Below are 21612 nucleotides of genomic sequence, written 5' to 3'. Positions count from 1 at the left end.
GCGGCGGAAGGGTTTCCTTAACCCGAGTGAGCGCTTAATGGCGGACGGCGGACGGTGGACTGCTTAATTCATACACACTCCAGCCACGAGAGAAAACTGCGATCTTTCTTTTTCTGTTTGGTTCCTGAAGGGCCGCCGCTTTAAAAACAACAATGATCGAAGCTGTGAAGCGAGGCGCGGAGATGGCCCTGGTTCCCGCGGGGGTGAAGAGGCCGAGGACCGAGCTGGTGGCAGCGGCGCAGTCGCAACAACTCGCTACTATGGTACTGCATGTGCTGCTGACTCCATTAATGATAAACTCATGATAAACTTTCTGATTTCAGCAACTAGTGCACTTTTTTATCAAGGTAGAAGCGATTTGGGACAGAGCCAGGGTTATACTTGCACCATAATGGCCAAAATAATCATGGTCATAAAAACATGGTTATAATCAGTTATAATGCATCACAGCCTGTTTGGTAGCACAATAGTCTGAGGGTATTTTTTATTTTTATTTTATAATTAAGACTTTAAACAGTGCGTTATTAACCTACAAAACCTTTACATGAATGATCAAAGTAAATCATAGAAATTGCATGTGGATATGAATATGGAAACCAAAATGGAGTGTAAATAATTGAATATAGTAGGAAAACACAGTTCCAGCCTTGGATCAGCTCAAAGTGTGTTTTGTCATTTCCTCAAGCTGATCCACTGATTTCAATGAACAGCACAAACACAGATCTTGCATATTGAGCACAGGACACAAATAGGTTAATTTAACTTTCTAGCCTGTAGTTCTGTGTTAAATTGTGTCTATTTGTCACATATATAGTACTGCACAGTGAAAATTTTTTCTTCACATATCCCATCCTTGGAGGTTTGGGGTCGGAGCTCAGGGTCAGCTATGATGCAGCGCCCCTGGAGCAGGGTGGGTTAAGGGCCTTGCTCAAGGGCCTAATGGTGGAAGCTTGATGGTGCTGGGGCTTGAACACTGATCCCAGCTGCCCAGAGCTTTAACCACTGAAGCTACCGCTGCCTGTGTTGCCTTATGTAGCACCAGGGTCCTATCGGAATGTTGTTTTATATAACTATGTACTGCATCAGCTATATGACACCTCTTGACTTGACTAGTCCTATGACTTTTCTCCTAACTTGCTAGCAGAAGCTTATAGACAACTCATGGCTCTAATTTTGCACTGAAAATGGACATATGGAATCGGTGCATCTCTAAAGCAAGGTTCCATGTTATGCCATCAAAAACACAGACAAAATGTGTCGAAAGGGATTTTATAATTTAATGATGCTGCCTCAAGTCCACTGCTAAGTTATCAGTGATCATTATTAACTGAACAGTTGAACAATGTGATGTATTATCTTTGTGTGTGTGTTTCATAGGGTCCTCCACGCAGCTCCAGTTTGCAGGCTCCTATAATGTTGTTGTCTGGGCATGAAGGAGAAGTCTACTGCTGCAAGTTTCACCCTAATGGCTCCATGCTTGCTTCTGCCGGATTTGACCGCCTCATATGTACGACATTTCACTAAGTACTTTTTAAAAACCCCACTGCGTTTGTTTGTAGTTGTGATGCTTTTCTGTGTATCTGTGCCATGTTTTGGTGGGTACATCTCAGAGCGGCCCTTTAATTGCAAACGTCTACCAAAACACTCAGTTTTATCACTGACTGTGCTCAGGGTTCAGCTCACTCTGTAAGATTTAAACTGATTAAAGCCACAGTTAATGGTGTTTTAGTATTCTGAGTAAAACTAATGCTTCTTGTAATGTCTGCCCACTTTGTGGTCTTCTTGGCAGGTTCTTATTTCAGTCTCTAGTAAAACAAAGGGTATTTTGAAGGCTTGTAGCATGTCCAGCATGTATTTTGTGTGTTTCACATATTACTGGCTGTTATTTGACTAATTAGTGTAACTAAATGTAATTTCTTTGTCTTTAAATATGGAATATTTCTGAAACGCTGTTTGTGTCTTGTCCAGTGTTATGGAACGTGTATGGAGAATGTGAAAACTTTGCCACACTAAAGGGCCACACCGGAGCTGTAATGGAGCTTCATTATAACACAGACGGCAGGTTCGTATGTTCTCAAGTTGATACAAACTTTGCACAGCGCTCTAACACCTATTTTCCTCATGTGATTAGTAATTTGGAGAGGTTGAGTTCTTTGACCAGCCCTGGTGTAAGTTTAGAGTGCTTTCACATATACGCCTGTTTGACTCCAACATTGGCACCTGGTTCCATACGAATTGGTTCCCACATTGGTTTGATTGCAGCGACAACAAGCAGTCTGGGTGCAGGAAGTGAACTAACATGCTGTCTGTGTTTTGCATCATTTCATGTGAAATGCTAAACTTGGCACTGACTCACCGTTCCACATGTTTGTTCTCTATGATTTCTGTACTTCTATTTGGCACAGGGTTTTTTTTTTTTTCACCCACATGGCACTCAATCTAAATGTTTTTGTTGTTTGGTTCATTTGTTTGTTCAGTGTAAAATCAAACCAAGTCAAGTAGCAAAGATGCAAAAGAATCAGTTTCTCTCTTACTTGGCAACTGTGACAAATAAATGTGTTAAGGTGCAAACTGAACCAAAGGGCAGAGCTACAGTACAACAGAAGCACTTTATGTTCAAGGAAAATTGCCAGCTTTGGTTTAGAAATTTATTTGAAAATTAAAAACTATGTATGTATATAGATAATTTTAGTCTTTGTGCTCCTATAATATACATGCACTTTTATTGTTTTCTGATTACTGAAAAAGAGTTATGAGATGAGTTATGAGTTTTCATTCACACCCACATGCACATGCTTTTTGCACTGTGTAAGTCAACTCTGCTGGCTATGCTTTTTAAACACTGTTTCTGATGTCTGTGTCCGTTTTCCCTCCAGTCTGCTCTTTTCAGCCAGTACGGATAAGACCGTCTGTGTGTGGGACAGCGAGACTGGCGAGCGTGTGAAGAGACTGAAAGGTCACACATCCTTTGTAAACTCTTGTTTTCCTGCCCGCCGTGGACCACAGCTGGCCTGCACTGGCAGTGATGACGGAACTGTGAAGGTAAATAAGACAGAAATCAGAAATGCATGACGATTAGCTACACATGAGAGACAAGAAGAGATTAATCAAATCTTTGTTTTGTTGAACACCGAGTTCAGGTTCTGTTCAGCAGGCAAGTTGAATCAGATCTATTTTAGGCTGTTTGATCTGGGCTGAAAAGATTTTTTTGCAGTGATGATTGTATCAAATGTATTAAAGTGTCCAGTACTTCCAGTATTCTGGACCAGTCAAATAATTACATGTGTGGTGCTTCTTGGCACTAGGAATTTGCAGTGAGACAAATCTCAATGATGCCACATCTATCTGAGGAGTATCTGGAGTATAAATAAGTCAAATTAGCCCTGGCATTATTTTCTCTTACGTTGTTTAGTATATTTAAGTTAGGTTAAGTTGTCTTTATTTGTCACATATACATTACTGCACAGTGAAATTCTTTCTTCACATATCCCATCCTTGGGAGTTGGGGTCAGAGTGCAGGGTCAGCCATGATGCAGCCCCCTGGATCAGGGTGGGTTGGGGGCCTTGCTTAAGGGCCCAGTGGTGGCAGCTTGGCGGTGCTGGGGATTGAACCTCGATCTTCCGGTCCTTAACCACTTGAACTACCACCACCCCAGCCTAACCCAGATAGATGGGAACTCCAGTAATAAAGAACAGGGCATTGAATGCTCTCATCCAAGGATGTTCAGCTGCAGTGGCTGGTCTCCACTATCTACATGGAAGCACAAGTTTATCTGGTTATTCCTGGAAGAATGGGGAACATGTGAATTTTTTTTGTTTTGTATACACTTTTTTTGTAAGAACAACAGTTTGGGCAAAAAAAAAGTACATTTACATTTCTGGCATTTGGCAGAACTCACAACCTTCTGACCAGTAGTCCAAACACCTTAACCACTAAGCTCCTTGGAGGGTTGGGGTCAGAGCACAGGGCGAGCCATGATGCAGTGCCCCTGGAGCAAGGGGGGGTGGTTAGTGGCCTTGCTTAGGGGCCCAACAGTGACCGCTTGGTGGTGCTGGAGCTTGAATCCCAATCTTCCAATCAACAACCCAGAGCCTTAATCACTTGAGCGACCACCGTTCGCAGCCGTTATTTGCTGTTATTCTCTGTAAATACGTGATGTGTACTATAAATAAAAATTGGATTTGAAATTTGATCCTGTTTCCACAGTGAGGCAAATTTTATTTATAGACAGTCTGGATGTAATACATTCTGACAAACCTACATATGTTAATGTAACATAAATCAGCTTCTGAAAAGTAAACACTCCGTAAGACAATTGTAGTAAAATAAATAGAATTTAACGGTCTTGATCATGAATGCAGACACAATAACAATGCAGAATTGTTAGTGTGGTGTATTGTTGTCAAGTAATTATGAATGTTTGGTTAAAAAAATGAATTGTTCCTTGGTTTTCAGCTGTGGGACATCAGGAAGAAGGCATCAGTTCATACGTTCCAAAACACGTACCAGGTTCTAAGTGTTACCTTCAACGACACCAGTGACCAGATCATCTCAGGAGGCATCGACAATGACATCAAGGTTCATCATCCAGAATGTCAGACATGTTCACACGCTGCCTCGGCTTGTGTTTGTCAGTGGGTTTCTTTACGTGTGTATGTTTGTGTATGTTGCAGGTATGGGACCTGAGACAGAATAAGCTGATTTACAGCATGCAGGGACATGGAGACTCGGTGACGGGTCTCAGTCTCAGCTCAGAGGGATCCTATTTACTGTCCAACTCCATGGACAACAGTGGTGAGTGGCTGCTTTTGATATGTGAGAGAGAGAAAGAGATGCAGACTCTGATCGTGAGATTAAAATATTGTGTTGTTAAATCCTCTTTAAGATAATCTCTCCTCTGTGATTTAGTGCGTGTCTGGGATATCCGTCCATTTGCCCCTAAAGAGAGATGTGTGAAGATTTTCCAGGGAAATGCCCACAATTTTGAAAAGGTAAGTCAGAAAATAAAGTGCAGTAATGGTAGTCTTTTGTAATAATTACACAGTTTAATACAGGTTATACAGGGCAGGTGGATGATCTGTTTTCTCTAATCTTTAAAATTTGGTTAAAAAAAAAAAACAGGTTGAAGATTTTTTTTTGTTGTTGCACATTGCCAGTCAGAGTTTTGGACACGCATGCTTATTTGAAGGCTTTATTTATTTGTACTATTTTACATTCCTTTACAGCAGAGGTGTCCAATCTTATCCACAACAGGGCTGGTGTGGGTGCAGGTTTTCATACCAATCAAGCAGGAGCCACACCTGATTCCACCTGTTTAAAACTGATCTTGGCTTTCGATAGACTCAGGTGTGGCTTCTGCTCGGTTGGAATGAAAACCTGCAACCACACCGGCCGTTTGTGGATACGATTGGACACCACTGCTTTAGTGATAACAAATAAAGCCAATTTAACAGCTTTATTTATTTATTTTTATATATAGATTATTTCTTTATATATATATATATATATATATATATATACAAGAAAAAAAAAATTAATTTGAAGCAGTCTCTGGCAAAAGAATTTCCTTTGATTAATACAGTTCTATCTTATACATAATGCGAATCTGTCACTGCTTTTCGAAGGTTACAAATGTTTCATGGGGCAAAACATGTTATTTGTTACCTATAAGTAGTTAGTAATACACCAATATTGCATTACAAATCTAGTTAGTACTATGTACAGTGAGGGGAAAAAAATTATTTGATCCCCTGCTGATTTTGTACGATTTTGCACTGACAAAGAAATGGTCAGTCTGTAATTTTAATGGTAGGTGTATTTGAACAGTGAGAGACAGAATAACAAAAAAATCCATAAAAACGCATTTCAGAAAAGTTCTACATTGATTTGCATTTTAATGAGTGAAATAAGTATTTGATCCCCTATCAATCAGAAAGATTTCTGGCTCCCAGGTGTCTTTTATACAGGTAACAAGCTGAGATTACAGTAGGAGCACTCTCTGGGAGTGCTCTTAATCTCAGCTCCTTAACAGTATGAAAGACACCTGTCCACAGAAGGAAGCAATCAATCAGATTCCAAACTCTCCATCATGGCCAAGACCAAAGAGCTGTCCATGGATGTCAGGGACAAGATTGTAGACCTACACAAGGCTGGAATGAGCTACAAGACCATCGCCAAGCAGCTTGGTGAGAAGGTGAGAACAGTTGGTGTGATTATTCCCAAATGGATGAAACACAAAAGGACTGTCAATCTTCCTTGGTCTGGGGCTCCATGCAAGATCTCACCTCATGGAGTTTCGATGATCATGAGAACGGCAAGGAATCAGCCCAGAATTACACTGGAGGATTTTGTCAATGATCTCAAGGCAGCTGGGACCATAGTCACCAAGATAACAATTGGTAACGCACTACGCCGTGAAAGACTGAAATCCAGTAGCACCCGCAAGGTCCCCCTGCTAAAGAAATCACATGTACAGGCTCATCTGAAGTCTGCCAGTGAACATCTGAATGATTCAGAGGAGAACTGGGTGAAAGTGTTGTGGTGAAATGAGACCAAAATCCAGCTCTTTGGCATCAACTCAACTCGCTGTATTTGGAGGAGGAGGAATGCTGCCTATGACCCCAAGTACACCATCCCCAGGTGACAGGACAACTGCACTGCATCAAAGGGATGATGGACGGGGCCATGTACCATAAAATTTTGGATGAGAACCTCCTTCCCTCAGCCAGGGCATTGAAAATGGGTTGTGGATGGATATTCCAGCCTGACAATGACCCAAAACACACGGCCAAGGCAACAAAGGAGTGATTCAAAAAGAAGCACATTAAGGTCCTGTAGTGGCGTAGCCAGTCTCCAGACCTTAATCCCATAGAAAATCTGTGGAGGGAGCTAAAGGGTCAGCCACAAAACCTTAATGACTTGGAGAGGATCTGCAAAGAGGAGTGGGCCCAAATTCCTTGAGATGTGAGATGTGTGCAAACCTGGTGGCCAACTACAAGAAATGTCTGACGTCTGTGATTGCCAACAAGGGTTTGCCACCAAGTACTAAGTCATGTTTTGCAAATGGGTCAAATACTTATTTCACTCAATAAAATGCAAATCAATGTATAACTTTTTTTGAAATGTGTTTTTCTGGATTTTTTTTGTTATTCTGTCTCTCACTGTTCAGATAAACCTACCATTAAAATTACAGACTGATCATTTCTTTGTCAGTAGGCAAACGTACAAAATCAGCAGGGGATCAAATCATTTTTTCCCTCACTGTAGCTACTCAGAAATCCTGTATCATTGCTGTATCGGTTATTATAGAACTAAATTTCAACTATTTTCAGCCACATTAATGTCATTAAAGCTGTATAAACATATACATATTTTATCTGCTGTCCACTTTTGAAGGTTAGTGTTTGTCCAGAGAAAAGCCAGCTGAATAAGACGTACAAATTTACACCCACATTTTGTCTGTGGAGCTGTGAATGATTCCTGAATACACATCAACTATTTTTATTAGATAGTGTTTCATCTCTCTTCTCACTCACTCCCACATTGTATTATCTTATCCTTTCTTTTGAGATCATCTCTCCTAATGAGCAACTGCACGTTATGCCTTTGTGATGGTGGAAACCGATGCATGTACTAAATGTTTTATGGATTTCTTTTGTCTGAAGAATCTTCTACGCTGCTCTTGGTCAGCAGATGGCAGTAAGATAGCGGCAGGCTCCGCTGACAGGTAAGAGACCGTGTGCCTACAGAACTATATAAGCATTCATATTAATGATCGGTGTATAATTCTGCGTGTTTGCTTTTTTAGGTTTGTGTACATCTGGGACACGACCTCTCGTAGAATCCTTTATAAACTTCCTGGCCATGCAGGATCAGTCAACGAGGTGGCCTTCCATCCTGAGGAACCTATTGGTATATACACCTAAAATTCTACCATTTTATCTTTAACACAGAGGAAATTTAGAGTGTGTGTCTAGAAAGTAAGAAATCTGGAGTCTTTGCTTGTTGTGTTCTATTTAATTTCATGATGGATGTTTTCTTCTTCCACAGTTCTTTCTGGATCCAGTGATAAGCGCCTCTACATGGGGGAAATTCAGTAGTGTGTGTGTGCGCGTGCGAGTGTGTATGTGAGTGTGTGTGCGTGCATGAGTGCGACCGTGCGTGTGTGGAGTCAGCATGGGGATTAATGGTTTTGAGAAACGGAAAAATTCAATTTTGTGACAGTCCTTTGCCAAGGATAAAAATGTTCATTTCCTTTTCTATGCTTTTAATAAACTCATTTTTGGAGAAAGGAATGTTGGTGTTCTTTTTATTTCTCAACAATATCTGGTTCTTTTTGCTGTCCCGATCAGCAGAATGTACAGGAATCTGAAAACAAGACTATCTTAAGCGATTTAACTTTAGCTACAGTGGAACTGCATTTGTTTGCTCAGTGTTTAGAGCTCTGCATGTTGATACATAAATACAGTAAATTGCAGGTTTGCATTCTGTCAAGACCATATAATTTATAACAAGACATTTAATAGGTTTCACAGATGTTCCTTCATGATCCAAACAAAACAAATTGCACCTTATTTCATGTTTGGACAAAGTTATATCTGTTTATAGGTTCGCGCAGTTCTTTGTAAAATATGAATGTGAAATATATGTTCTGTAAAAACTTGTGGATCCACTATTTGCTTCTTTTAACTGTCTCCTTCGTGTCCTCTGAACAGATCCTGATTCTGTCCGTCATCCTCCCTGCAAACTAGATTGTTCTGTGCTAGATTGTGTGCCCATTTTTCGGGAATGTCTATCTATCTATCTGTCTGTCGGAAGCAATCCAGAAGAAAGATTATAAAACTAAAACCCAATCTCACATTCATATAGAAACCATTACAATTAGTTTAACCTGGATAGTCTGAGGAATAATTTTGTGCATTTCACAGTTCATGTAAAAGCTATTATAAGTTGAGCTATGAAAAAATTACCAATTACAATCTGCAAAAAAAACCAAATCGTGTGTAACATTTTCTTGCAGCAGCAGAAGAGCCGGTTTCTGTGTTTTCATACAAGGATTACTGGCATTGTCTGGTGCTTTTTTAAAAAAAAATATATATATTTTTTTTTAAATATAAATAAATAGATGAACCACAGAAACTGCCAAAAAGAAAGGGATGTAAAGTGGCATCAAGCTGCAGACAGAGAAGTATAATTATAATAGTTATGATCTTAAGCAATTTATCTTTCATTCAACATTTAGACTAAATTATCGTCAAGACGTTTTTCATTTGTGCTGTCGTTCCTTTATTTTTCTTTCACTTTGCTGGTGAAAACCCTGGAGGCATGAAACGTTTGGCAAAAAAAAAGAAAGCAGAGCAGATCTAAAAGAAGTTGCGCAGGTAGAATTTGCTTATTAGTAGTCTATTTATCTAATAGTCAAACAGAAGATATTTATGGAAGGCTGCCATGACACAAACACTGAAATGTAAAAAGAAGTGCAAAAACACACAAACTCTATCACTTACATGATGCTAGGCCTTCTTGTGTATGGCAGGACCAGAATAAAATGTATACAGGTTGTAAAACACATTAGAAAGCAGCAAAGTTGCCAGCAGAATGCTAAATGTATAAAACAAGCAATCATTAAAAAGAATGGAAATTAAGGGTCTTTAGTATTTATTTAAAACTGCATGTGTGATGAGGTTCTGGGTATTTTTCCTTTGGTTCATGGTACATTATATCAGCTTGTTTTATCATGTCAGTGTTGTGTAGAACTACCATCACTACATGCCACAATAATAGAGAGTCACACACACTCATTATTGTGACATTGGCACTGATGATGTCCAAAAACATCTCAGACATATCCAGTGGTCTAGGTCCAAGCTCCAGGGACGGGTCATAACAGACTGCAGACAAAGCTCACTCTTTCTCCGAGTAGTACTATACTTCTTGTACTATCTTTGAGTAAAATCCCTGATCGTTTTGCTTGGCCATTTGCTTGGTATGGGTGAGTTTGTAATATTATCACTCGGCAATATTAATTAAGTGGAGGAGAGTACAGGATTAAACTATTTTATATTAAATAACTGGAAGTCAATATTATATTATTCTCTACATATTAATGTTATAGAAGTATCTCAAGTTCACAAGCTATCCTTACTTTATTATACGATAATATAAATGGTGCTAAATTACACACAGTATGAAGCTGTTTAATACATTTTATGTAGCATAAACCTGTAAATCTATGGAATTTATTTCTGATGGCTGGTTGTGGTAAAATCAAATATCTATTAATGGCTTGATGGTAAAACTATTAGGGTTGAGCAATGCAGGGTGTATTATATCACAAGGTGATAAAATAAAAATGATGCTGGGTAAACTATTACACACCCACACACACTTAAGTCTTTAGGTGTGTGAGTCTAAGATTACGGATTAGTAATAAAAAAAAAGTCTTTCAGGTCTGCAATTGCCTGCTGAGTTTCCATTAAATAACAAAGATGGCTGGCAGAAAAGTTGTAACTCTTCAGACTAAAAACCATTAAGCTTCTGTTTCTGTAAACTGTCCTTTTGTGTTGTTTGTATGTTGAATGAAGAATGTGTGCTTAGTCTATCTACTTTTAGTTTCTGCTCAAAAGGCATTTTTATGGAAAATAAAATAATGATAACGTCATGTCTCTCTTTATTACACTGTGTGACGAATCTGTCAGTGACATGGGATGAAAAGTATCAGCCCAAATAGGGTCAAATTTAACTCAGTGTAATTACCTGACAGCGCACTTGAACAGTCTGGGTTAGAAAGAATCAGCCCCAGTATTGCTGCTCCTTGCCATTCTGTGTATTTTACTTATTACCCTTGGTGGTGCTGTTGCACTTGGTTTTACAAAAATCCACCTTTTGCCATTCGTTTTCTCCAAATAATCTGAAATGGTGCTTTTTTAAAGTCTGTTTTGAAAGAAGAGGGCGGGTGGAGGGGCTGCTTTGGAGGGGGTGTGGGGCATAGTCCTTCAAGCCCATCTATACCAGCTGCCCCAGGAGTAACTGCAAGGAATATTTTGTGTGATTTGAGGGGGGAAAGCTCCAGGTTTTCCCCAAACTCTTTGTTAAGAGATTTGGGATTTCCCCAGAATCAAGTGGGAATAGTTGGTAAGCACTTTGATGACCTTGGTGGAAAAGCAGGAAAGGATGATATTTAAAAGAAAATAAGACTGCAGCTATGAATGTAAACATCTAGGTAGGTAGATTATCTTATAAATACAATTGGTCTTATAACCTACAGCTGATGTTAACTACAATATAATGAATGTGAACACATTTGCCATCCTTTTCCATACCCTAAGTGAGAAGCTTTTACCACGAATATGGATCTAAAAACAAACAGCTCCTTTAATAATCATCCTGAACATACTGTATATTGAGAATACAATGTGTTAATCAAGTGATACTCAATTTGTCCTTTATTTATAAGTTAATAAAAGGGTATAGCTATCAAACAACTATTTGTGCATCAAAACTTTAAGGCTATTTTGTCCTCTCCAAAAACATAATCTTGGTGCTATATCTTTCTTTTCTTTGCCCTTTCTAGCCTATACTTAATCTGAATCCTGACCAAGTCCCTTTGCACATATAATACACTCCATTTGAGGCCATTCTTCCTTGCACCATGTTACAGCCTTCACTTAGATAGGGGGTAGGGTGCCATTAGGGATGAAGCCATGCTCTTTTCCTTTGTGTTCACGCGCCTGGCTGGAGGAGGAGAAGGAGAAGGAGGCGCACTCCCCCGCGCGGACTGCTGGTAAACTTGCACGAGGGTTTGGTTTCCACCCATAATCCCTTTCTCTCGCCCTCCTGTCGGTGTTGACAAAGAGTCGAGCGGTACGGAGGGATGCTCATAAGCGAGCTTCAGTCTCAGCTAAATCTGTCTCTTTAAAATTGGCCTGTTTTTCCTCGGGAGAAAGCGACGGCGGACAGCGCGCGCGGTAAGTGACAAAGGCGTGCTTTGTGCCTCGCACTGATTTCATTTGCGGTATTTTTACCCCCCATACCCCCTCCCCATTCGCTGTCCGTGTGATTGCTTATCATATGATGCTCATTTGTGCAAGTTAAACATGTTCTCCTCTTTCTGTCTGTGTGCGCGCGCGTGTGTGTGCTGTTCTTTGTGCTTTCTTGAATCCCCTCGCGCGGAATGAAGGCGTGGCCGACCCGTTGCGGTCGGCTCCGTGTGAGAACAAAGTCACCCGGAGACGCGGCTGAAGTGCGGTTATGGTCATCAACAGCGCTGAAGTATTAACGCACGGCACCGCGGCTGCAGCCCGCTGGGCTCCCTGACGGTTTGGTGTGTATAAATAACGGTATACAGCCGCCGCCACGCTGGACCTCAACGGAGACCCGTCCTTCTCGCGGCGCCTCGCGGGGCCCAAGCCGTGCATGAAGCGCGAGAGCATGGGCCGCTGCGACGGGAGGTGCACGTTGGTGGTCATCTGCTCCTTGCAGCTGGTAGGTGAACGCCTTGCGCTGTGGTCCCTTCCATCACACTGATTTCATACTCACATGTTCAGTTGTGTCTGAGAGAAGTCTGAGTGAATGAGTGACTGAGGAGGTGAATGAGGAGGTGGGGAGCGGGCTTTGTGAATCAAAGGGTAAAAATCTGCTCTTGTTATTATTTCTGGACAGACAGTCTACATATAGATGATCTGTACTAGGACAGGGTTTCAGGCTTGGGGTTACTCACTGTTGTGAGTTTAAATCCCAGCAACACCAACCTGCCCTTAACTGCTCAGATGTATCCTGTCTCAGTTATGTCTCTTTGTAACAGCCACATGAGAATGTGCTTCAAAAAAAAAAAGATATTGGCCTAAGATGTTGTTCTTATCCAACTGGTATACAATATGCTGTGGAAATGGATTATGACTAACATGACACAGATTTTCCAGCCATATTTTTAACAGCTACGCTGGATTATGTAGTAATTACAGTGACACAGACTGAAAAGGAATATGATTCCAGACCTAAGACTGGACCTGCTGAGAATCCCAGAGATTTTTAAGGGGTTAGCACACACTGGTGTCAGGCCTGTCAAGTTTCACATCAATCAGCAACACAAGCTTACAGAGAACTGGAGGAAATCAGTATCGGATCAGTGTCGGGTATCGGCCAGTACTCGGAATGTTGATATTGGTAACATAACAACAATCGTCACTAGAATGGATTTCACAGAAACTTTTAATGCCCCAGTTCGGTGTGTGTTTTGTGAGAGTGTGCATGTGGCAAAAAGGGATCTCCTGAGGTAGGGGCTCTTTTCTCATAGGGCTGTGGGCTGGGGCTCCAGGCAGTTTCCATGGAAACAGCTGCAGCAGAGCGCTGTGGGATTACTTGTGTGTGTGTGTGTGTGTGTGAAGGGCCCGTTGCATTTGTCTGCCCCTGGCCTAAATGGATGGTCGTGTTTTATTGCCCTTTTATGGCTCATTTTGCCTGTGCAGTCCACAGATGCTTGATAAGTTATGGTAAGAGTATATGTGTGATGGACCAATTTTAACCCTTTGTAACTGAATTGCAATCAAAGCATCATACATCACCCATATAACAGTTTTATATAGTGTATGGTATATAAAAAACTGTCACTTGAGCAGCTGTGAATTGATACTGGTTGTATTGACTGTTGTGTTGATTCAGCAGGCATGTATTTGCAGCTGACACTGTGGCACACTGTGGACACTCGTTGTACAGTTGCTCTGTGGCCGATTCCTGTTTTTGCCTGGATGATTCACAAAACTTGTTCCAAGCAGATTGTTTCTTGGATGCTTGTAGCTTGTTTGAGCTTCACCTGTTAATAGGAGCCAACAATACCAGACGTCCCATTCTGGGCAGAACGCTGGGTCTGCTATGTAGGCCAGGTCTGTGATGCAACAGCCTTCCTCAGAGGCTGCTTAAAGTAGCCAGGAAGGAGAGGTTACTCTATTTGTGTATATGTAAGGCACAAGAAAATAAGTCAGTAACTTGGCTACATCATAGCCTATCTATTTTTAAAGACTGAACAATTCAAAATATTCAAAAGCAGGCAGCTAGAATGTCAGGCTCTTTAATTATTCATTCACAGTTGTCCTATTCAACAGCTTTTGAACATCTTTATTCAGTATTTTAATGGATGTATATTATAATAACCAATACACTTGAGTGCAAAATTAGTGTGTTATTAGTGGTTATGTGTTCTTTACTATAGTGCTTATGTACTTTATGCATGTGTGCATATGTGTATTTGTAGCTGGCTGTGCTGCAGAGGCAGGTGTTTGATTTCCTGGGATATCAATGGGCTCCCATCTTGGCAAACTTTCTTCACATCCTGGCTGTCATTCTGGGAGTGTTTGGGACAGTGCAGGTCCGCTCACGATATCTTATACTGGTAAGTGCACACCTGCGTACACACAGATACTGGTAATTGCACACCTGCATATGTTGACTGAGTAAGAGCATACAATAGAAATCAGTCAAAGCATCCACTGTACAGTCATCATTGTTGTTTGACTTGTATGAATCGGAGTTGCTTCTCTGCTACATGTGTCTAGTGCTTTGTTTTTTTTATGTTAACTGCTGTGCCTTTACTTTGTGTGTGTTCAGTATGCAGTGTGGCTGGTGGTCTGGGTTGGTTGGAATGCTTTCATTATCTGCTTCTACCTGGAGGTGGGCCACCTGTCTCAGGTAAATAAAAGAAAGAAGAATGATTAGCTCACCTGTTATGGCTTATTATTTGTGTGACCTACTAATGCTTTGTACTTGATTTGTTTGGGACCGTTTTAATCATACAAGCCCACTCACTGCAATGGAATGGGTTTATCCAGTTCAACAAAATAGAAATGAGTAAAAAAAAAAAGAGAAGAAGTAAACATTAATAAGTGAAGACATAAAACAGACTGACAAATCTAAAACCGGAAAATTCACTAATTTAAAAATTACTAATCACTAAGATTGTCAATAAACAAGAGAGCTCTGGTGTATTCTTCCTAAAAATAAAAAGCCTGGTTTATGCTTCTGTGTCCATCTGAGGATACATGAGGCATTTGGGTACAGGTATTTGCATAAGTGACTGCCATCATGCATGAATGTAACCTGAACATGTCCTCTAGCTGCCAGCAAATCTTAATGAAAGTCTGAATGGAAAAAGTGAGAGAAAAGGAAACACTGAAAATCACTGCTACTTACGTCTGAGTGCTAAATCACATATATAACACTAGTTACTATTAATAGAATGTATAAGGTGACCAGATAAAGAGCAGTTTGGGATTTTTCTAGGGTGAATTGAGTGAGGATTTTGCATAAAGTTTGTCCCGGATCGCATTCACATTCATACCTTGGGTAGAAATTATCATATGAAGTAAAAACCAGCTGCAGCTCCACTTCATCTCAGCCAGACAAGCCAAATACAGTGTATATGAGATCTCATTCCGTATGCACACTTTCTCCTTTCATACGACACTTACCGAGTGGGTGAAGACTAACAAAAGCTTTCTCAAAGACTCTTGAAAGTAGCCATTTCATTTTTTCTAACTTGATACTCATGCAGCATCACAGGGCAGCACACTACACTCAGAGGAAAGCACTAACGGATACATGAGCTCACAGATGCACACAGATCTCTAGTGTCGCTGTGATTGACAGGAGAGAGAGAGAGAGAGTATGCCACCCCTTCCATCCAGAGTGCATTGCTTTCTTGGCTCCCAGGCATGGATGGCTGTGGCTGATACACACCTGTATATAAGTGCATAATATTGTCATCGTTTGGTTTTTAGTTCCCTTGAGAAATCCAATAGATTTAAGGCTTTGATTCAAATGTTTTGAAATGCCTGAATTTCAAGCGACACTCTTCTGGTTTATTATAAATGAGGCGCAAGCAACAACACAGGATAATGACCAGAACACAGTGTATAAACACTGTGGGCAGTCCACACCTTTTTCTACGGGGGTTGGACAGCATATGTTTGATCCAGCTGCACATATAACAGGATATACATTACAAAACCAGACTCTCATAAAGCTGAGTGGTAAAATGGACATATAAATATTATATATTATCACATGCCAAGATGAAATGTGTGTGACTGTACTTTAAACATTTCTTTTATTGATATCAAATTATCCATAGCTTTAAATTATACAGGTCAGTTAAACTGACTCTGTGATATGGTTTTGTAGCATTTTTCTACCGACCAGACAGATGTTTTCTTTGTGAGGTATTTATTTGTTTAACAATTCACAGTACATACTTGTGTTTTTTCCACATCTATGTATAGGATCGAGATTTCCTGATGACATTTAATACCTCTTTACATCGCTCCTGGTGGATGGAGAATGGGCCTGGTTGCTTAGTTACAACAGTGCCTGACTCCCCATTGGCTCCACAAGACCATCATGTGATCACGGTCAGTGGCTGCCTGCTGGACTACCAATACATAGAGGTGGTCAGCTCTGCCCTGCAAGTGTTTCTCGCAGTGAGTGTTTTTTTCCCTCTTTTTATCAGTTCCTTAAAGACCTTAATAAAAGAGGTCACTGTTTGTCTATTTGTCAGTGTGAACTACACTACGCAACAAAATAAGTGATTAATCTGTTTTCTCTATATTCAGCCAATAAAATTAAAATCTTTTAAGTAAATGAGCTTATGAGTCTTGAAATACCCACTGGCCATTTTGCATTAAAACACAACATTTTTTGACTCGATTCTGTTTTTGTTCTAGCTTTTTGGCTTTGTATACGCCTGCTATGTTAGCAAAGTCTTCCTGGATGATGAGGACAGCTGTAAGTATTATCTATTTAACAGTTTATTACTACTGTTTTAGATGCACTTTCTTAACACGTTGTCCATAACAGTTTTTTGTCATTTTTGATTCTGTGTGTGTGTGTCACAGTTGATTTCATCGGCGGTTATGGGTATGGGTATCAGCCACCACAAAAGAGTTCCCACCTACAGCTGCAGCCTCTTTACACGTAGGTAACATCATTTTATCTTAATATGGGATTTATAATGGGGGAAATTTGGGAAATTCAACTTCATTTACAGAGAGATAAACATTCAGTTTATCATCAGTCTGGTCAATAAAGCCAGTCACTAGCATTAGAAGAAGCTTTCAAGTAGTAAGTTGATAGGTAAAATATTTTCATTGATTTTTGTTCTGTTTTATAAGAGAACACTCCAAAGCCTCCTGGTGGTCCAGCGGCAGGATCCCGTGCTCTCATTGCTGAGGCCCGGGTTCAATTCTCGGGCAGGGCGCTAACCCAGCCACTGTAGAGTTAACTCTCAGTGCCGGTCCCAAGCCTGGATAAAATGGGAGGGTTGTGTCAGGAAGGGCATCCAGCATAAAACCTGTGCCAAAATCAAAGCATGCAGACGGAACGATTCACTGGTGGCGACCCCAAACAGGGAGCAGCCGAATAAACAGTGTAACAGAACACTTCAGCAGGTTTTCTCCATCTGCTAATTTTCCTCTAAAATGAAAACCCAATAGCCCCATGTTGTGTTAAGAGAAATAAGTAAAAGCTGTCTAAAACAACAGATTCTCAAAAACATCAAAATTATCTACAGATATAACATCACTAATGAACGAAAAGCCTTTCAGAAGCATTTTGTGATCGCTCCTGTTGTACACAAGCAGTCGTTGATTTCACATTTTGTACCAGTCTTTTAGGACTAGCGTGTATAATAAAATGTGAAAATGTTTCAGTCTCATACAGAACAAGGGGAAAAGATACAAGATACAAATTGGTGTCAAATGGAATACAATTCTGTTGAGATGAAATAGTCTCTGCATGTGAATAAATGCCCTGTTTAAATGATTCGTCTAAAACTCAGCAGGGAGTTCTTAGGCCAACCCTAATTAATTCTTGACAAATACTGTGACACCAATTAAAAATCTAGAACAGTGTTTTTTTTGTTGTCAAAATCAACATGTCTTTGACATTTAAGCTTCTAAAAAAAAGGCAAAGCATTTGCCAATCTTCGATGCTCCAGACATCCATGGCCAGGAGTGCTTTCTAGGTGAAGGGGGATGCTGAAAGGGATCACTCCTTCCCCTGTCAGTCAGAGCAAAACTAGACAACTATGGGCATGTGTGAGCTTATGTACAATGAATATAAGAAGTATACACGCTCCTGTCAAAATGTGATGTACAAAAAAATGAAACCAAGATAAACTTTTTCCACCTTCAGTGTGAAATGACACTGTCTTCACAACAAAGTGTGCATGCTTGCATTTTTTTTTTTTTTTACACCACTATTTATCACTGTCTATCAGTGTGGCACATCTTGACCTGGCGATAAAGCATCTCTTCTTTTCTTATTTCTTACAAACAATTTGTAAAGGCATTTCCTGTGCATAGCCGGCTACAGATCAACCCACAGGCTTTTGTTGGATTCACAGCACTTGAACAGTATCTTAAATTTTTTGACATAGGTTTGTGAAATTAATGTGCACTGAGTCGGTTATTTTATTTGCTTTTCATATTTATGGTTGTCTAATATATTTATAAAAATGGTAGTTTTTATAACAGTGTGGTATTATGGTAGTCGTTTTCTTAAAAACTGCCTTTTGGAACAAAAAATGGTGTCACTTCAGGATTTTTTTTGAAAAACAAATAATTTAATTAATTCTTTCTTTCGTTTATTTGGATGCTTGCCTAAAATAATGATACGAAAGATTTGCAAAAATACATTTACATAGGAACGGACCATCTAAAGCCTGAGAGGAACTGACCATGCTGATATTACAAACACTCCACTCCACTCCAGCTGCTGATTTAATGCATCGTATGAATGTGCTTTGGTTTAAAATAAAACGTAAAGTTTATATCTCACTTCTGATTTTTTTTTTCTGTGTCTAGGGCTGGATAGGAAGACTGGACGCTCCCAAAGCAGAACTCTTCAGAGATGCCGTCCAGTGCATTGTGGGTTACAGTATATAGTTCTACAAAATTGTCTGTGTTTCTGAAACTGTCTCCCTCTGCTGGCAGAAAAATAAACTGCAGCACAGACACTGTGCATTCAGCGAGTCACTGTGAGAGAAAGGCTGTGGGTGAAAGCTTGTACTGCCACACTACGTAGTGTATGTCTCTGTGTACTTAGGAATTGAAAGTGCACAAACTATTTAGCAAATCTGAAATGCATAGCTATGATTTATTCCACGGAACGCAGCTCAATTTCATAATTCCTAGCACATTGGAGTTGAGTGCTCTGATTATGGTGTGCTTCCATTATATGGTTTGAGTCCATTTTTTTCCCCCACGTCCTCACTGAAATTTTTGTTTTTTAGTGTTAAGTGCATACCATATTTTCTCTGATCAGAAGACAGTGTACATTTGCCCATGGCCTGTGGGGGAGGGAGAAAAGGCAGGCAAACCAGTAACTGACAATGCCATTGTTTTGCCTATTTGCCTAGGCATTGTGGGGGAAGATGTTAGGACTCAGATCCTTTTGCCATGTGTGCATTTGTGTGTATGTTTAGTGTTATTTGCGGGGAGGATAACATTTGACCCAGGTAACCTTTGAACTCTTTTCTGAGCTGTTCCTTCAGCTCCTGTGTGTATGTGTGTGCGTGTGTGTGAGGGAGAGAGAGAGAGAACATTTTTTTCTTTATACTATGACTTAAGCCAATACAGTGTAATGTTTTAGGTGAAAATTTTAGATTGGCTAGTTGTGTAGTTGGGGAATGTCGTAGGATTTTCTGCATGTAAATATCAGGAAGATTGTAGAGAGGATGTACATTAGTGTGACCCTCACTCGAATGTGCGTAAGTGTATGTGTGAGTGGACTAAAAAAGTATGTTCTGGTCCACTCTAGGATGAATGTGAGTAGCCATAATTGTCTATTTGTAAACCACTTTACACTGAATATATAAGTATATATATTCATGTACATGGCTGAGGCTGGGAATAACGAGACTGTGAGGGTGCGGGAGTTGTTGGAACAAATAAACTGTTTTTAGAATATTACATATGAAAGGTTTATGTGGTCCTTTTTGGGTAAATAATATCTCAAACTCTAGGACTGTTCATACTGAAGACAAGTGAGATAACAACATGTACACAGTGTTCGAATTGAGGTAACAGAAACCAGGAGAGAAACAAAATGGGACGCCAGCAATTCAGTACGAAAATGATTCTATTCTCTGAATAAAGTCAACATTAGATTTTACAAGTCTTGGATATTATGCTTCACATGTCATTTTTCTTATTGAGGAACATTTGTAAAATGTAAACTTAGTCAAAAGAACAGAACGCACTGTCGCTGGTTAACAAATCTCTCTGTATACGCCAACGACTTCAAAGCTAACTGCAGAATACGGCAACTTTTTTCCTTAACAAATTTCACAGTGTTTTTTTCTCCATTTTTTCCATGTTTATACCATTGTGCTTACAATGCGAAGGATCAGAAAGATTTAGTATATTCATATAAAACAACATTTAACTTTAGACTCAAAAGTTTAGACATCAAGTTTAGCTAACACGTATTCAGTGCTTGTACTCTATGAGCTGATTTTTTAAAAAATATTCTTTATATATTCTTTATATTCATGTCAAACATTGTCAAAACACATCATTCTCAGCATGCCTTCTCCATGTGAGCTTAGAGACATAATAATTGTGATCCTGTGCCATAAATCTGCATCTTTGTAGACAAGAAAGAAGGGAACAGGGAATATAGGCCCAATAAAGTTCACGTGCAAATTTCTATGTAATGTAGAGTTCCTCTACAGGGATTCAGAGGTACAAAGTCTTATATCACCTTTGGATTGTACATTTAGTGTGCATTAAAGGGATTACAGTAAACTGCAAAAGTCCCTGCTTCAGCTTATGAATCCTGAATACAATATTTAAGATTACTGTAGGATATAACAACAGGAGGAAAATAAAGGTTTAATATACTTTTTGGATTTCTGCCAATATAACAAGACATTTTAAAGTTGGAAGTGTGTGAATAATGTCTTAAAAGGGCTTATTAACTTTATAGTATTTGTTCTAATGTATTGTTTGTTCCAGATATATTTGCCTGTATTCAAAATACCACTTGGGGTCAAATATCACTTGTTTTGGCTTTGTATATGTAAGACAAACACAGAATATTATAATCTGTCTATTTGTTTTAATCTACTTTAATTAATGTCAGACAACGACAAGTGTTTATGTATTTTGTACACTTTTGTTTTGGTTAATCAGTATCAAAGCCAAACGGATGGTATGGTGACAAACCCAGTTCTGGAGATGAACTACTCATATGAATATGTTCCCTTGACCCCCACCTCCCAGTGTTGTATAACTAAACATCTGGACATCACTGCTTCCTCTTTTTGAGCTAAATAAGGCAGGACATTGTTTTATTAATACCTAGTGTAAATTAGACCTAAATCACAGCTGCTCAACGTTTAACACTGGAGTTACATTTCACTGATTGTTCCTGATGCCTATATATATAATTAAAAAAAAATAAAATGGATTTGTGTGTTATAATAGTGTTTATGAAGAATGCATCATAACAAAAGACGGGAGGAACAAGTGTGTGTGTGTGTGTGTGTTTCACGGAGAGTCCATGGCGATTCAGTGGTTATAAACACCTCAATACGCCGTTCATTGTCGAGGAAGGCGTTG

The 21612-nt window shown here is 39.7% G+C and overlaps 2 protein-coding genes across 3 annotated transcripts; both read left to right on the top strand.

Moving 5' to 3' along the window:
• The first annotated feature begins 2 nt into the window (after window positions 1-2).
• On the top strand, window positions 3-8295 carry snrnp40 (small nuclear ribonucleoprotein 40 (U5)). Its single transcript, XM_058378045.1, has 10 exons — window positions 3-263; window positions 1378-1507; window positions 1969-2062; window positions 2877-3042; window positions 4457-4579; window positions 4675-4795; window positions 4910-4992; window positions 7666-7727; window positions 7809-7912; window positions 8051-8295. The coding sequence occupies exons 1-10, from the start codon at window positions 153-155 to the stop codon at window positions 8098-8100; spliced, it is 1044 nt and encodes a 347-aa protein (XP_058234028.1). The 5' UTR covers window positions 3-152; the 3' UTR covers window positions 8101-8295.
• A 3410-nt stretch (window positions 8296-11705) lies between these two features.
• On the top strand, window positions 11706-19959 carry nkain1 (sodium/potassium transporting ATPase interacting 1). Of its 2 annotated transcripts, none has more exons than XM_058377538.1 (8): window positions 11706-11967; window positions 12180-12484; window positions 14250-14387; window positions 14603-14683; window positions 16273-16470; window positions 16714-16774; window positions 16885-16967; window positions 18853-19959. In XM_058377538.1, exons 2-7 carry the CDS (start codon window positions 12416-12418, stop codon window positions 16965-16967), a joined length of 630 nt encoding a protein of 209 aa, XP_058233521.1. In that variant the 5' UTR covers window positions 11706-11967; window positions 12180-12415; the 3' UTR covers window positions 18853-19959. The 2 variants fall into 2 exon arrangements, with proteins under 2 accessions (XP_058233521.1, XP_058233520.1); XM_058377537.1 differs by having other exon boundaries at window positions 11710-11967; window positions 16885-16963.
• Window positions 19960-21612: the final 1653 nt, after the last annotated feature.

The sequence above is a fragment of the Hemibagrus wyckioides genome, linkage group LG24 (genome assembly GCF_019097595.1).
Source record: "Hemibagrus wyckioides isolate EC202008001 linkage group LG24, SWU_Hwy_1.0, whole genome shotgun sequence".
Lineage (NCBI taxonomy): Eukaryota > Metazoa > Chordata > Actinopteri > Siluriformes > Bagridae > Hemibagrus > Hemibagrus wyckioides.
This window is presented reverse-complemented; position numbering and strand designations above follow the sequence as displayed.